Source organism: Octopus bimaculoides, chromosome 5 (genome assembly GCF_046866305.1).
Source record: "Octopus bimaculoides isolate indiv1 chromosome 5, ASM4686630v1, whole genome shotgun sequence".
NCBI lineage: Eukaryota > Metazoa > Mollusca > Cephalopoda > Octopoda > Octopodidae > Octopus > Octopus bimaculoides.
Genome location: NC_142932.1, coordinates 118,862,613 through 118,877,612, shown reverse-complemented (window position 1 = coordinate 118,877,612; position 15,000 = coordinate 118,862,613). Strand labels below are relative to the sequence as shown.

Sequence of the window (15,000 nt, the reverse complement as noted above, 5' to 3'; positions counted from 1 at the left end):
ATATATATATATATGTATGTACGTGTATGTCTATATATATATATATATATATATAAATAAAAAAGAAAACTCCCGAGTCCATTACAAATCAAATTCTATGATTATCACATGAATCGACAAATATTTGCAAATCATTTGTTGTCGGAAGAGGAAAAGGGGGAGGTGGAGGTGGAATATAAGCAAAAGTAATAATTTTAGTATTGATAGCAACAAATGAGCAGTCAAAATGGTAATAATAGTAGTAATAGCATTTTCAACAGAATTAGTTATTTTGTAGGTCTGTAACATATTCGCTTACATCCGTTATTTATATATTTTTTCCTTTGTGCTTCAAATATACTACAGATGATGGTACGGGTTTGTTCCTCTAGTTAGCAATATATATTGTATACACAGGGTACGCAGGATCTGCCTGGTGTTAAACTAATGGTAACTTTGATGTGGTGATTAACTTTACTTGTGAATATAGTTACTACACTGATCTCTACTTGAGATTTTACAACTAGCTATTTTGGTTGCTGCAGATCAGCGACCGGTGGATGCTCTGATTGCAATATATTGCAGGTTGAAGCGGACCACGGCTATTGCTCTTGTGACCATGTACTCACGACTGAAGATAAGCCAACCAGCTCGAAAGTGTGTCAGTCTCGGCATCTTGTCTGCTAGAGCATGATAGGGGTTCATACCTCCTATCACGTAAAGACAGGCGAAATACCGCTAAGCATTTCGCCTGGTGTGCTAACATTTCTTATTTCTGTATTGCCCACAAGGGGCTAAACATAGAGGGGACAAACAAAGGATTAAGTCGATTACATCGACCCAGTGCGTAACTGGTACTTAATTTATCGACCCCGAAACGATGAAAGGCAAATCGACCTCGGCGGAATTTGAATTCAGAACGTAACGGCAGACGAAATACCGCTAAGCATTTCGCCCGGCATGCTCACGTTTCTGCCAGCTCGTCGCCTTAATATCATTCTTTTCTACTTTCTTTTCTACTCTAGGCACAAGGCCCGAAATTTTTGGGGAGGTGGCTAGTCGATTAGGTCGACTCCAGTACGCAGCTGGTATTGAATTTAACGAACCCCTCTGCTAGCAATGTGTATTGTATATACAGGGTGCAGCGTTACATCCATAACCAGCTGGCGAAGATCTGTCTGGTGTTAGACAAGTAGTAACATGGAACAGCCATTTTAACGCTTTAAATGTTTTCAAAAGAACCTTATTTAAAAACGTGCATCACTGATTTACCTTATTGCTGTTTTTATCATGAGAAGGAATAAGAACGAAGGAAGGCGGAACAGAGGTAGAGATGAAGAAATGAACGGCTGGGAGAGAGAATATTTCTTTGACATAGGGGGAATGAAAGAAATAGTATAGATGAAAAGAGATAGAATAGATGAAATAAGGAAAAGGGCAAAACTAAGATGCATGAGGTGAAAGGGAGTCTTTCTCCCCACGTTGGTGGTCAACGGAATTTCACTAACCCGACGATAAATCAGATGGGAATGATGGCTGACGACACAGCAAAATCGAAAGACATAAGCAATGAACGAAAGGACTAAGTAAGTTGGTAACAAAAGAGCAAGGCATGCCGAGATTGGAAGAAGGGTACAAGGAGAATAAACAGAAAAAACTGCCAGGATAGCTAAGTAATAAAGGCTTAACAACCTTGAGAAATCATACTTTACATAATAGGCAAAAGCGGAATAAAATTTGATAATATAAGCTCGTTGGGAACTATATACGTTATTTGTTTCAGACACAATAATGTATGACAAATAAATCCTTCTCTCGATTATTGGAAGACTTAAAGTATTCTGGCCCTCAGAAATTACGATGTACGCGCTCCGATGACATAAAACTGCAAGAGTTTTCTGTCCCTGTCAGCAAGTTTAAAAACTTCATTATATTTCTGTGCGTGTGTATGTAAGTATATTTATGTAACATACTTATTTCTATATGACTCTATCTATCTATCTATCTATCTATCTATCTATCTATCTATCTATCTATCTGTAGACTGAAAGAAGAACGTGGTATATATATATATATATATATATATATATATATATATATATATATATATATATATATATATATATATATATATATATATATATATATATATATATATATGTGTGTGTGTGTGTGACTGTATTTGTGTGTGTGTGTGTGACTGTATTTGTGTGTGTGTGTGTGACTGTATTTGTGTGTGTGTGTGTGTGTGTGACTGTATTTGTGTGTGTGTGTGTGTGTGTGTGTGACTGTATTTGTGTGTGTGTGTGTGTGTGTGTGACTGTATTTGTGTGTGTGTGTGACTGTATTTGTGTGTGTGTGTGTGTGTGTGACTATTTGTGTGTGTGTGTGTGTGTGTGACTGTATTTGTGTGTGTGTGTGTGACTGTATTTGTGTGTGTGTGTGTGTGACTGTATTTGTGTGTGTGTGTGTGTGTGACTGTATTTGTGTGTGTGTGTGTGTGTGTGACTGTATTTGTGTGTGTGTGTGTGACTGTATTTGTGCGTGTGTGTGTGTGTGACTGTATTTGTGCGTGTGTGTGTGTGTGACTGTATTTGTGTGTGTGTGTGTGTGACTGTATTTGTGTGTGTGTGTGTGTGACTGTATTTGTGTGTGTGTGTGTGTGCGTGACTGTATTTGTGTGTGTGTGTGTGTGCGTGACTGTATTTGTGTGTGTGTGTGTGTGTGACTGTGTCTGTGTGTATGCGTGTGTGAGTATGTGGTATTTGTGTGTGCGTATGTGTATTTACATACGCTCGCATAATGATTTATATCAATAATGCAATATAAAGAAATCATTGAAAATGCTTAAAAAAAAATAGAACTATTTAAAAACATCCTTAAAACATCGGAAATGATAATTAATGATGTAATTAATGGTGACTAATTGTATTTTATTTCTTGCAATTTACCTGTACAGGGCATGAATTATACTGATATATTTTTGTATCTCGCTAAGGAGGCACAATCCATATTTCGATTCAATCGTTTGTTGATTGCATTTCCTTGGTGAAAACCACTTAGTCTAGACATTTGATTATTTGGAAAGACTTAAGGCAACTATATCATAACGTTTTTAATTATCATTCAGCTGCTTATGTATCCTTCTACAGTTGAACACGCTTTCAATTCAGTAAATTGTTTTCAACTAATTAGTTATTTTAATAAATGTATCTTCTTACACTACTTCACTGATATTTTGGATAAAAATCGTAACTTAATGGGTCGGATAATATAGTTAATGAGGAATATAGCGTATATCAAATAAATGTAGAGGCGCAATGGCCCAGTGGTTAGGTCAGCGGACTCACGGTCGTAGGATCTCGGTTTCGATTCTCAGCCCGGGCGTTGTGAGTGTTTATTGAGGGAAAACACCTAAAGCCCCACGAGGCTCCGCCAGGGGTGGTAGCGAACCCTGCTGTATGCTTTCACCACAACTTGCTCTCAGACTTTCTTCCTGTTTCTACCTGTATTTCTAAGGGTCGGCCTCGTTACATTCTGCGTCACGCTGAATCACCCTGAGAACTATATTAAGAGTAGACGTCTCTGTGGAGTGCTCAGCCACTTGCACCTTAATTTCACGAGCAGGCTGTTCCGTTGATCGGATCAACTGGAACCCTGGTCGTCGCAACCCACGGAGTGCCACGACGATCAAATAAACAATGAATAGATTTTGTACTTACTGTTGACATCAAAAAATGAAAACATTTCTTGCACGAACTGCTCATCACTCAGTGTGGAACTGCTTTCACGTTGCGCCCTTAGAAATTGGCTGAATCTATTTAAAACAGGTCCTTCCAAGTTCTTTCGATCATGGTAGAGCGTACCTGAAAAGAAGAGAACCATAAAATTCAAATGGTGTCATTTCAAAATGCATTATTTCTGCGATATTATCCGCCCTCAGAATGTATGTGAGTGTGTCTGTAAGTGTCTGTCTGTCTGTCTGTGTACACTTATGTGCCACACGCACTGAATTCCTCTCCGCAATTCAACACGTATAGTGATAGAATTAACCATAAAAATACATACACACCTATAGGCATACTCATATGAACTTACCCACGTACATATACTCTGTGTGTGTGCGTATGCATATATATATATATATGTGTGTGTGTGTGTGTGTGTGTGTGTGTGTGTGTGTGTGTGTGTGTGTGTGTGTGTGTGTGTATCTAACTAGCTATATACGTATATATATATATATATATATATATATATATATATATTTGTGTGTGTCTAGATCAAAACAGTTTGATTCGAAATCGTTGGTACTCTTGAGTTTCTTGTGTTATATATATATATATATATATATATATATATATATATGCATATAGATAAATGATGAGTGATACGTCTTTGAAATCCATTCACACGGCTTTCATTGGCCCAAAGCTATAATTGAAAACACATACTCAAGGTACGAAGAATTCCTGTGTGATTTAGCGATTATTCCTAGCACAACAACGGAAAAATTACAGTCTCTTTAATTCTCTTTAAAGTAACCATAGTTCTACTCTCTGTATTTTACGAGACTGGCAAAATATTCGCTAAGTCATATAAAAGTATGATATATATATATATATATATATATATATATACGTGTGTGGGTGTGTTTGTTTGTTTGCGTGTGGTTACAATACAAGTTATATTTCCCAGATAAAATCTCCACAGACTTTGAAAATTGGATTGAAAGTAGCAAACCACTTTTACGAATGAGGGCAATAGCATGATCGATAATGACGTGATGTTAGAAGAAAGTAATGCATATATCTCTGCAAGTAAAACCTCAACCGAAAGTTCATTGACTCGAAAATGGCAGTAGTTTTATGATTGTATCCAGACAGATAGTAAGAAATTCGATTAAAGAACATCCCACGAGAGGGGTAAGGACCACCTTCTTGATATGACCGAATTATTAGCCAACGGTACTAAGTGATCAGATGTGATACTTGATACTCAGAAATACAATGACAAACGGCATGCAAATATATGCAAATATATACTCTTTACTATTTTACTCTTTTAAGTGTTTGTCATTTCAATGCGGCCATGCTGGAGCAGCGCCTCTAGTCGAGCAAATTGAGCCAGGACTTATTCTTTGTAAGCCTAGTACTTATTCTATCGGTACATAGAAACTGGAATAAGCTCTGCGTGTGTGTGTGTGTGTGTGTGTGTGTGTGTGTGTATATATATGTGTGTATGTGTCTCTTGTCTTTCCTTGTGTCTACGCCCCCCCATCCGCTACCACCACCACCTAACCGCTTGACATCCGACGTTGATGCTTTGTTCCCGTAACTTACGGGTTCGGCAAAAGATACCGATGGATTAAGTAGAAGGCTTTTAAAACATAAGATAAATACTAGGGTCGATACATTCGACCAAACATTCTCCAAACCGATGCCCTAGCATGGCCACAGTTTCATAAGTGAAACAGGAAAAATATATAAATGAATTATATATGAATAAATGTATGAATGTATGTAATTTATCTATATATCTCTCTCTACTCACACACACACATTTATATATATATATATATATATATATATATATATATATATATATATATATATATATATAAAGTGAAGTGTATTGCCACCTAAGTGTGGCTGACCCCTAGGGGTGGATGTATATATATATACCCTCTTCACACTTTTACTCCTTTATTTGTTTTAGTCATTTCACTGCGCCATACTGGAGCACCGCCTTTAGTCGAGCAATTCGACCCAGGACTTATTCTTTGTAAGCTTAGTACTTATTCTATCGGTTTCTTTTGCCGAACCGCTAAGCTACGGGGACGTAAACACTCCAGCATCGGGTGTCAAGCGATGTTGGGTGGGTGGGGGGGCAAATACAAACACACTAACACACATATAAATATATACATATATACGACGGGCTTCTTTCAGTTTCCGTCTACCAAGTCTACTCACAATGCTTTGGTCGGCTCGAGGCTATAGTAGAAGACACTTGCCCAAGGTGCCACACAATTGGACTGAACCCGGAACCATGTGGTTGGTAAGCAAGCTACTTACCACACAGCCACTCCTACGCTTATATATATATATATAATGTATATATACATATGCATAAACATATTCGCATACATATACATAATATATATATATATATATATACAAATACATGTATAAACATATGCACAAGCACACACACACACACACACACACACACACACACACACATACATACATACATACATACATACATACATATGCACACATGAATGTTTGCTTTTCTTTTCGGTTATACTTAAAAACATTTCACATTAGTCTGATGGGTAACTCCACGTGTATGTTAGTACAAATTTTTTTTATTCTTTAACAAGAATGTTATGAACAGTAACTTCGAATTTTCGGCAAGCAAAGTCGTCATCGGCTGAGATGCATTTAAATTAATTTATACAAGCATACATTTGTGTGTGTATATATATATGTATATGTGAGTATGTATGCGTGTGTATGTAGGTGTGTATGTGTCTATGCATGTGTACGTATTGATCTTTATACGTGTATGTTTGTTTATTCGATAGATAGATAGCGAGACTTTTCTATTTAGTAGTCGAAAATTGAAATTGTTGGATAAATTTGGCTTTCGTCCCGGTTTCTATGCATAGCTGACCCCTGTATATAGGTCAGGCATACAGAATGACTCACTGTCTTCGAGTTTGTTAAATATTAGGTTATCGAAAGAAGTGGAAAAGACAGAGAAGAGGAAATTGCTGACAAATCGTGCATATAAAGATATGAACGAACTCGTATACAAATATATGAGAAATTTAATAGTAGATTCTCTGATGATATAATATTGATGGAGAGGCTATTTAGAATGTTAGAATGAATAGTGATGTGCTTTCTCAATCAATTTGTTCTGAGTTCAATGAACAATGAGGTCGGTGTTTCCTTTCACTCACTCGGAGTCGAGGAAAACGGTTGCAGTTGTTGTTATACATCTTCTATCCCAGTTTCACGAAATACATTTTCTATCCAAGGTTTCAGGTTAGGGCTGGAGAAATATGGCCTTCCCTGTTTTAAAACAGATGTTATCGAAGGGAAAGGCAAAGGGGGTGATACAGCTTGGCACCAGTGATGTTACAACTCATTTCTACCGCTGAGTTAACTGGATCAACGTGAAATAAAGTATCTTGCTCAATAACACAACACAGAACCTGATCTGGGCATCGAACTCACAACCTCACGATCATAAACTCGACGCTCTAACCACTGAGCCATGCGCCTTCACATCAACAAATACAAAGATATTAAAACCATACACACATACATATATGAGTATATTTTGTTTGTGTTTATAGTTAGGAGTCTGTTGGGGGATAAAGCTGTGTTGCAGAGCCACGTTTAAATACGCCCTCACCTTCGCTAACCCTCGCACACACTCTCGCTTACAGATACATATGTCATTATACATGGTAAGCAAAATATTATTATGAGCACTTTTCTTTATTTTGTAAGAAAGGAAAGTTTGAACAATTACATTATTTTGGGGACATGATCTCCTTGCTTTTCTAAGCACACTTTGTAGCAGTCCACAAGCTTCCTTTATTCCATCGGTGAAAGTTTTCGGCTGGTTACACAGCTATTTATGCACCTCTTGCTGCCTTTCTTCGTCCGTAGTAAATTCATGACCTCATATATGAGGTTGAAGCGGTCCAAAGAGGTAATAGTCAAAAGGGACTAGAACTAGACTGTATGCAGTGTTCTTACAACTCGAAACCTAAATTTTCAATGGTTTTAACTGCGTGAGCAGCCGTATGTAAGTATGTATTGTCTTAACAATAACTTGTTTTGACAATGGACGTCGAGGCTTGGTGCGAATTGCTGGCTTGAGTTTCTTTGCCAGCATTTCATTCTAGTCTCAACTAGTGACTGTAGATCTCTTTCCTCGGTAATGTCCCAGTACAGCTACTGTTGCGTCCCCAAAAGGGTTAGTACCTCTTTATCTGCGGAAGATTCAGTCTTGAATTTATCTTCCGCTGGCGATTCCGGATGTTTCCACTCCATACTCAGGCTTTTGTATTTTGGAGCAAACTGATGGTTCCAGGGTTCAACGTCTGTGACTATTCTCTCCAGCAAAGCTCTGCCTTCATCTCGGTAGCTGTCGAGTACGCGCTTAGAGGTCTCAATACGTTTGCGCTTATGCGCTTTTGTAAACTGTCTTGGTAATCATCTCGCTCAGATTTCCCGGAAGCGAAGTTTGTCGTGGATGATTTCGTAAACAGACCAGTGACTAACACACACACACACACACACACACACACACACACACACACACACACACACACACACACACACACACACACACACACACACACACACACACACACACACACATCTATATACATATATAAACGGCAGTGAAGCATGGGCTGTTACTGCTGAGGACTTGCGTAAGCTTCTAAGAAATGAAGCTAGTATGCTCCGCTAGATGTGAGGGAACCCGAGGAAGAGGCAGACCCAGGAAGGCAGAGGACGAGGTGGTTAAGTACGATCTGCGGGTGTTGGGTCTCACAGAAGTAATGACAAGTGACCGAGACATTTGCAGATATCGCGCACTTGAGAAGACCCGTCAGGCCGAGTGAGATCGTAGTTGTGGCTGATGCCAGTGTCACTTAACTGGCCCGTTAACATCACCTATCATTGGGGGATATGCTGTGCTTATGAAGACCTGTGAAACGAATGAAATCATAGTAGTGGCCGATGCCAGTACTGTCAGACTGGCACCTCTGTCGGTGGCACGTCAAAAGCACCTTTCGAGTGTTGGGCCTCGTGGAGGTAGTGACATCTGACCAAGAATTTTGGCGATATACCATGCATGTGTAGACCTGTCAAGCCAAGTGACACCGTAATCGGGGCCGATGCTGGTGTCAGGTCAATGGCATCCATGCCGGTGGCGCGTAAAAGACATCCGCTACTTCCTCGGAGTGGTTGGTGTTAGGAAGGGCATCCAGCTGTAGAAACGTTGCCATATCAAATCGCAACCTGGTGCAGCCCCCTCCTCCACGGCTTAACAGTTTTCAGTCAAACCGTCCAACACATGCCAGCATGGAAACCGGACATTAAATGATGACGATGATGGCACACACACACATACATACATACATACATACATACATACACACACACATATATATATATATATATATATATATATATATATATATATATATATATATATATATATAATCAGCATCATCATCACTATCTAACGCTTCCTTTCCATGGTGGCATAGTCAGGATGATTTGACATTAGCTCCACAGCCTTTGGCATGACTGTCACGACTTATGCCCTTCTGAACGCCAATCACTTTACAAAGTGTATTGGATGCTTTTTACGAACCACCGGAATTACCACTTTACACAGTGTTCTGGTTCCTTTTTGTCGTGCCACTTACACTGAGATATTATTTCTCGTTTCCTCTCTCATACACATCACGTTTCAATCCTTTTTCAACCGAACATACATAGATAAGTACGCAGACAATTGATTTAAGGAAGCCTGGGTTATATTACCCATATACACATAAAATTACCGTTTCGCAAAGGCCTGTTTATGTGAAACGGTTTCTTTTTCATAATTTACTTAATGAATTACTGACATAATGTTTATGAGAGATATATGGGAATATCTACACCCCCAAAATTCGTAAAACAGGAGTATTGCTGCAATCATGTGTTAGCACACGGATCATAGTTTCTAGATTTAACATGTAAGTATATTAGAAAATTCGTATGAAATTAGTCATGCACAATTTTGAAAAACAAAAATATCACAATTTTATGTGATTCAAGACTGAATGCTAACTGAATATGTAGTATGGAACGGAGTGTAATTCCCAGGACTCTTATTATTATTATTATTATTATTATTATTATTATTATTATTATTATTATTATTATTATATAATCTTTCAAATGATAAAAGAATGTCAGCCATAATTAGTTGCTAAATCATATTGGAATACACATCAAAGAAAATATATATTCTAACTGGCATATGGTTGTTCATATTTAAAAGTTACTGACTACCTAGTTAATGTTCAAGCTAACCTCACAAAGATACAATAGTGTTTAGTCTATTAACATGTAGCGAAACTTCAGAGTCACGATATAGTATTCAAATGTTATGACTCAGTCATTCATAATTCAGACGCTATAAAGTCTTCGTTTAATTAACAAGACCTATAATGTATAATTTTTGACAACCTGTCTATCAGTTTTGAGCAGTTGAATTTTATCAGATTGCAGTGCGTATGGTAACAATTAACAGAATATTAAGAAAGAAAGAGGGAGAAGCATTACGAGAAAACCATTGATGGTTTGAGTGGGCAAAATTGGAATAGTAATCTTGAATGGTTGTGATACAATGCAATTTAGAAAAGTTTTACCTTCATTGCCAAGAGAGAGGGAGAGAGAGAAAGGGGGGAGAATGAGAGGCAGAGAGAGGCATATAGATAGAGAAAGACGTCTGATTGTATCCTTTGGCAAGAAAAGTCTAGTGGAATTGAAGAATTATATTGTTTTTGAATATTTGAAATGGGGCTAATTAGACACGACTCAGATGAGAAATTATGGATGAATGATACTGATGGGAAGGAATGAGATGATTTGATAATACCGAAATTGTAACAATGAGCTAGGGGTGTGATTAAGTTATGTCGTCGGAATAATCACGATCAGAAATCAACATATACAAAAAATATTCATAGAATTACATTATTTACAAATTGTAAGCCTGTGCATGGCCTATACACTTGATAGAAATAACATTAAAACTCACTCATATCATTCACTACTGCTCCAAATAAAGCGGGAAACCCTATAAGATTAAGACGACGTATTGGAAAATTACAATAGTAAGTAAATGTATAAGTATACAAAAATAACTAAATAAATAAATATAAAAAGGAATGTAGGATATGTCGCAAAACTTTTTGCAGATAAAACATGATAAATAGGAATAGAAACTAGAGGTTAAATATTTTAAAAATATTTATTTCTTTATTGCCCACCGGGGGACTAAACATAGAGGGAAGAAACAACGACAGACAAAGGGATTAACTCGATTACATCGACTCCAGTGCATAACTGGTACCTATTTAATCGACCCCGAAATGACGAAAGGCTAGGTCGATCTCGTCGGAATTTGAACTCAGAACGTAGCAGCAGACGAAATACCACGAAGCATTTCGCCCGGCGTGCTAACGATTCTGCCACCACGCAGCCTTAATATTAGAAAAAATATTAAAAATTACTTAATAATATATAAAGTTTTCCGAGGAAGCTTAAAGGTTAAATATTTAGAAATCAAAAAAGAAAAAAAAAAAAGGAAGAAAATGAAGTAATTGAAAATTAGAAAATCTTAACAGAAATTCTAATTCAGAAATTATGCAATGAAACTTAAGTAAAATAAGTAAGTGTAAATGGAAAAATCCAGAACTTAAAAGTTGGGAAAAACTGGTGTAAACTCAATGAAGACAGTTGTTACCAATAAATGGTGTTTTCTGGGCAGGTTTGTAATTGACTTACAATAGCTAAAGAAGTGCAGTGATGATTGTATCGTCGACCCGAGAACGTTAAGTCATATATGTGGGTTTATAACTAGCTTTCAAGCCAAACTAATCTGAAGTTTTCTACTTTCTGTCACGGGAATCCCTTCCTTAATTCGGAAGAGATAATCCTATATGTTTATATGAAGCCATAAATATTGAGGTCGACATCTTTTCTCGCCTCGCAGAACTTGCGCGCGCACACACACACACATGTGTGAGTGTGCGTGTGTATAGAAAAGGATACCTTCCTTTCGGCCATGACTGACAATAGGATTGCACCTAGAAAGTTACCCTCCGAGGCACACATGCGGGCAAGCTTGTTTATGGAAGAGCAGTAGTAACCCATGTATAACAACCTCCCCTCTTTCCGTCACCGATGTTATTAAAAGGAAATGCAAAAGCCGATACAGTTTTGCACCAGTGATGTCGCAGCTCATTTCTACAGCTTAGTGACCCGGAATAACATTAAATAGAATATCTTGCTACAGAAAATAACATACAACACTGTTGTGGTGCATCCTTCGGTGCAGATGTATTACGTAAAGTGAATTTTCAAAGGGTACCTTGTTCAATAAACTTCGTTATATATATATATATATTTATGCATGCATGCGTGTATATATGTATATATGCATGTATCTATGTATGTATGTATGTATGTAAATATCAGCTAACCAGATCTTTGAATTACCTTCGCCTGTAAATAGATTGATGGATATATTGAGAAAAACAAATCAAAGAGTGAAGAAAGACGTCTTTTCCTAAGAATATATCCGTATCTCTGTCTATTCCGGCGTAATTCACCATGTGACGTTTTTGTTTGTTGTGTTGATGCTAATGTGTAGGTGCGTGAGACTTGTGCGGATGTGGTTGTGTGCATGCAATTTCTGCAATTTTAATAACGGATTTCATAAATGGAATTATGAAAATAGTATTCGCTAACTGGATGTTTGAAAAATGCGCACTAACTATACTGAAGTTTTCTACTTCTATCACGAGAATCCCTTTCTTAATTTGGAAGAGTTATTCATATATGTTTATATGAAGCCATAAATATCATCGAACATGAATGAACGAAGAGGATAATCTGCGAGAAGGCAGTAATCCTGGCGAACGAAATAAATAAAAAGACGTTGAATAAAGCTTTCAAAGACCAAAATACTAACAAGAATGAAGAACCAATCAAAAGAAGTTTAGACATTGCATATCATATTCGGAAACTCTATGGAATAGGGATATCAAAAGAAAATATCATTATTCGTATATGAAATGACGTCAAAACCAAGGAAAAACCAATACAAAATAAACTTGGTTTCCCCGTGTTTTGAAAAACACGAAAGCAAACAGCATAGACTGATTAGATTGTATACATACATACACACACATGTATATTTATATTTATATCAGTGTGTGTATAATTGTACGTGTGTATATGTATACATATTCATATATATGTAAAGATATGTATATACTTATACATACATATATATTTATATATATATATATATATCTATATATATATATATATATATATATATATATATATATATTTGTGTGTGTGTGTATAAATATATATGCATATATATGTATGTATGTATCTATGTAAGTATGTATGTATATGTGTTTGTTTGTGTGTGCGTACATGTTTGTTAATGCCTGCATTCATTTATGTTAGACCAGTAGGAGCTGATGGTTTTTTTTTTTATTCTTTGCACAGTATTTGAAGCAGTCATAGATTTACGATATGTCAGACGTGTTGTTATATGTATGCTGCGTAATCTAGCTTCCAAGCTAAGATAGAAGAATCCTACAATGATCCTATGATATTTTTCTTGTACTTATATACCGGACTAGCTTAACAATCTATTTACATCACTGTATTTATGTCTTTATCCGTGTATGTTCTTCTACTTATTTTTTATGTCTATGTGCATGTATATATATATATATATGTCTGTACAAACACATTTATTAAAGTATACAGTAGTACAGGTCCATTACAACTAGTCTTACCAAACGGTTTCGCATCGGTTATTGGGTCACTTGGTAGTTTTTCTGTTACATGTGCTCTTCGGTGTGCATAGATACCACCCTGAAGAACACGTTATACAACCACCTAGTTACATAATACCCGGTACAAAACTGATCTTTATAGGGAACATTAGTGAATCTACAATACCGTGCATTTTTATTAATATACCCACTCTACTGACAAACACGAGTCTATTTTTTTTCTGAATTTATTTTTTACTATCTATTCTTAGATTACTATATGAATATATTCACAAATATACTCCATCTGTTGTACTTACATTCACACTTGTTTCTCACTCATTGATGCATCCCATACTAACGCATTCCCACGCAATCCCTAAGCCCTTGACACCATAGTTATCCCGCCTGTGGCCTCCGTTCCCTCACGCTGACTGTTCTCTTCTTTTTCTGCTGATGAAGGACTGATGTCCAAAACGTTGACACATTCCTTTTCTTTTCTGCGTTAAGTTAATACAGTAGGTGCTAAATGATATGTCTCATGTGTTGATCTTTTCTTAAGTATGTACGCATATATATATATATATGCACACACACACACACACACACACACATACACACACAGACACAGACACACACACACATATATATATATATATATATATAATATATATATATATATATATATATATATATATATATATATATATATATATAATTATAAGGGTTTTAACTTTTAAATTTTCATATTCAAAAGAGACTTCAAATTCGATATATCGATTTATTCACCACTCTATGTTAACATTTCTGTGCTAAACTTATCCAGTGTTACTGGTCCATTGGATTTAGACATTTGGCACTTTTTCAGGAGTGGTTACCATTCGAACAAAACACGAAAAACACATACATAACTATCATTAAATCCTTAGAATCTCGTTAGATTTCATCTTTGTTATTATAGGGCAGATAACTCCTTAATTTTCTATTTTTATTGCTCTCCTGTGGATTTCCACTAGATTAATTAATTATTTTGTTTATTTCATGTAACAGAAAATTTAAAAGTTAAAAACCTTATAATATAAATTTAAACTGTGAGAACGACCCTTAAGCAATCTAGTTAATGATCCCCTAAGGTAAGTTCTTATGCTATATTAGTAACGGTTGCTACATCCTCTGGAAAATTATTATATATATATATATATATATATATTTTATACATATATGTTTATATATGCCTATATGTGGTGGTCGTCTACTCTTTCTGCAGAATCTGACCACCTCTTGTACCTACACCTTAGATCCTAAGTATATGTACATTATATATATATATATATATATATGCAGACTAAGCAGCCTGTGTCATCGTACAAAATATGACTGAAACTTAAATAGTTAATCTGTATTCA

The 15,000-nt window shown here is 36.3% G+C and overlaps 1 protein-coding gene across 7 annotated transcripts in view; it reads right to left on the bottom strand.

Moving 5' to 3' along the window:
- Positions 1–15,000, bottom strand: part of LOC106884362 (uncharacterized) — a 458,610-nt gene that overhangs the window by 1,187 nt on the left and 442,423 nt on the right. For all 7 annotated transcript variants that reach the window (XM_089353025.1, XM_089353024.1, XM_052968142.2 and 4 more), the window contains exon 3: positions 3,702–3,845. In XM_089353025.1, coding sequence (XP_089209151.1) covers positions 3,702–3,845 — 144 coding nt within the window. The remainder of the gene's footprint in view (positions 1–3,701; positions 3,846–15,000) is intronic.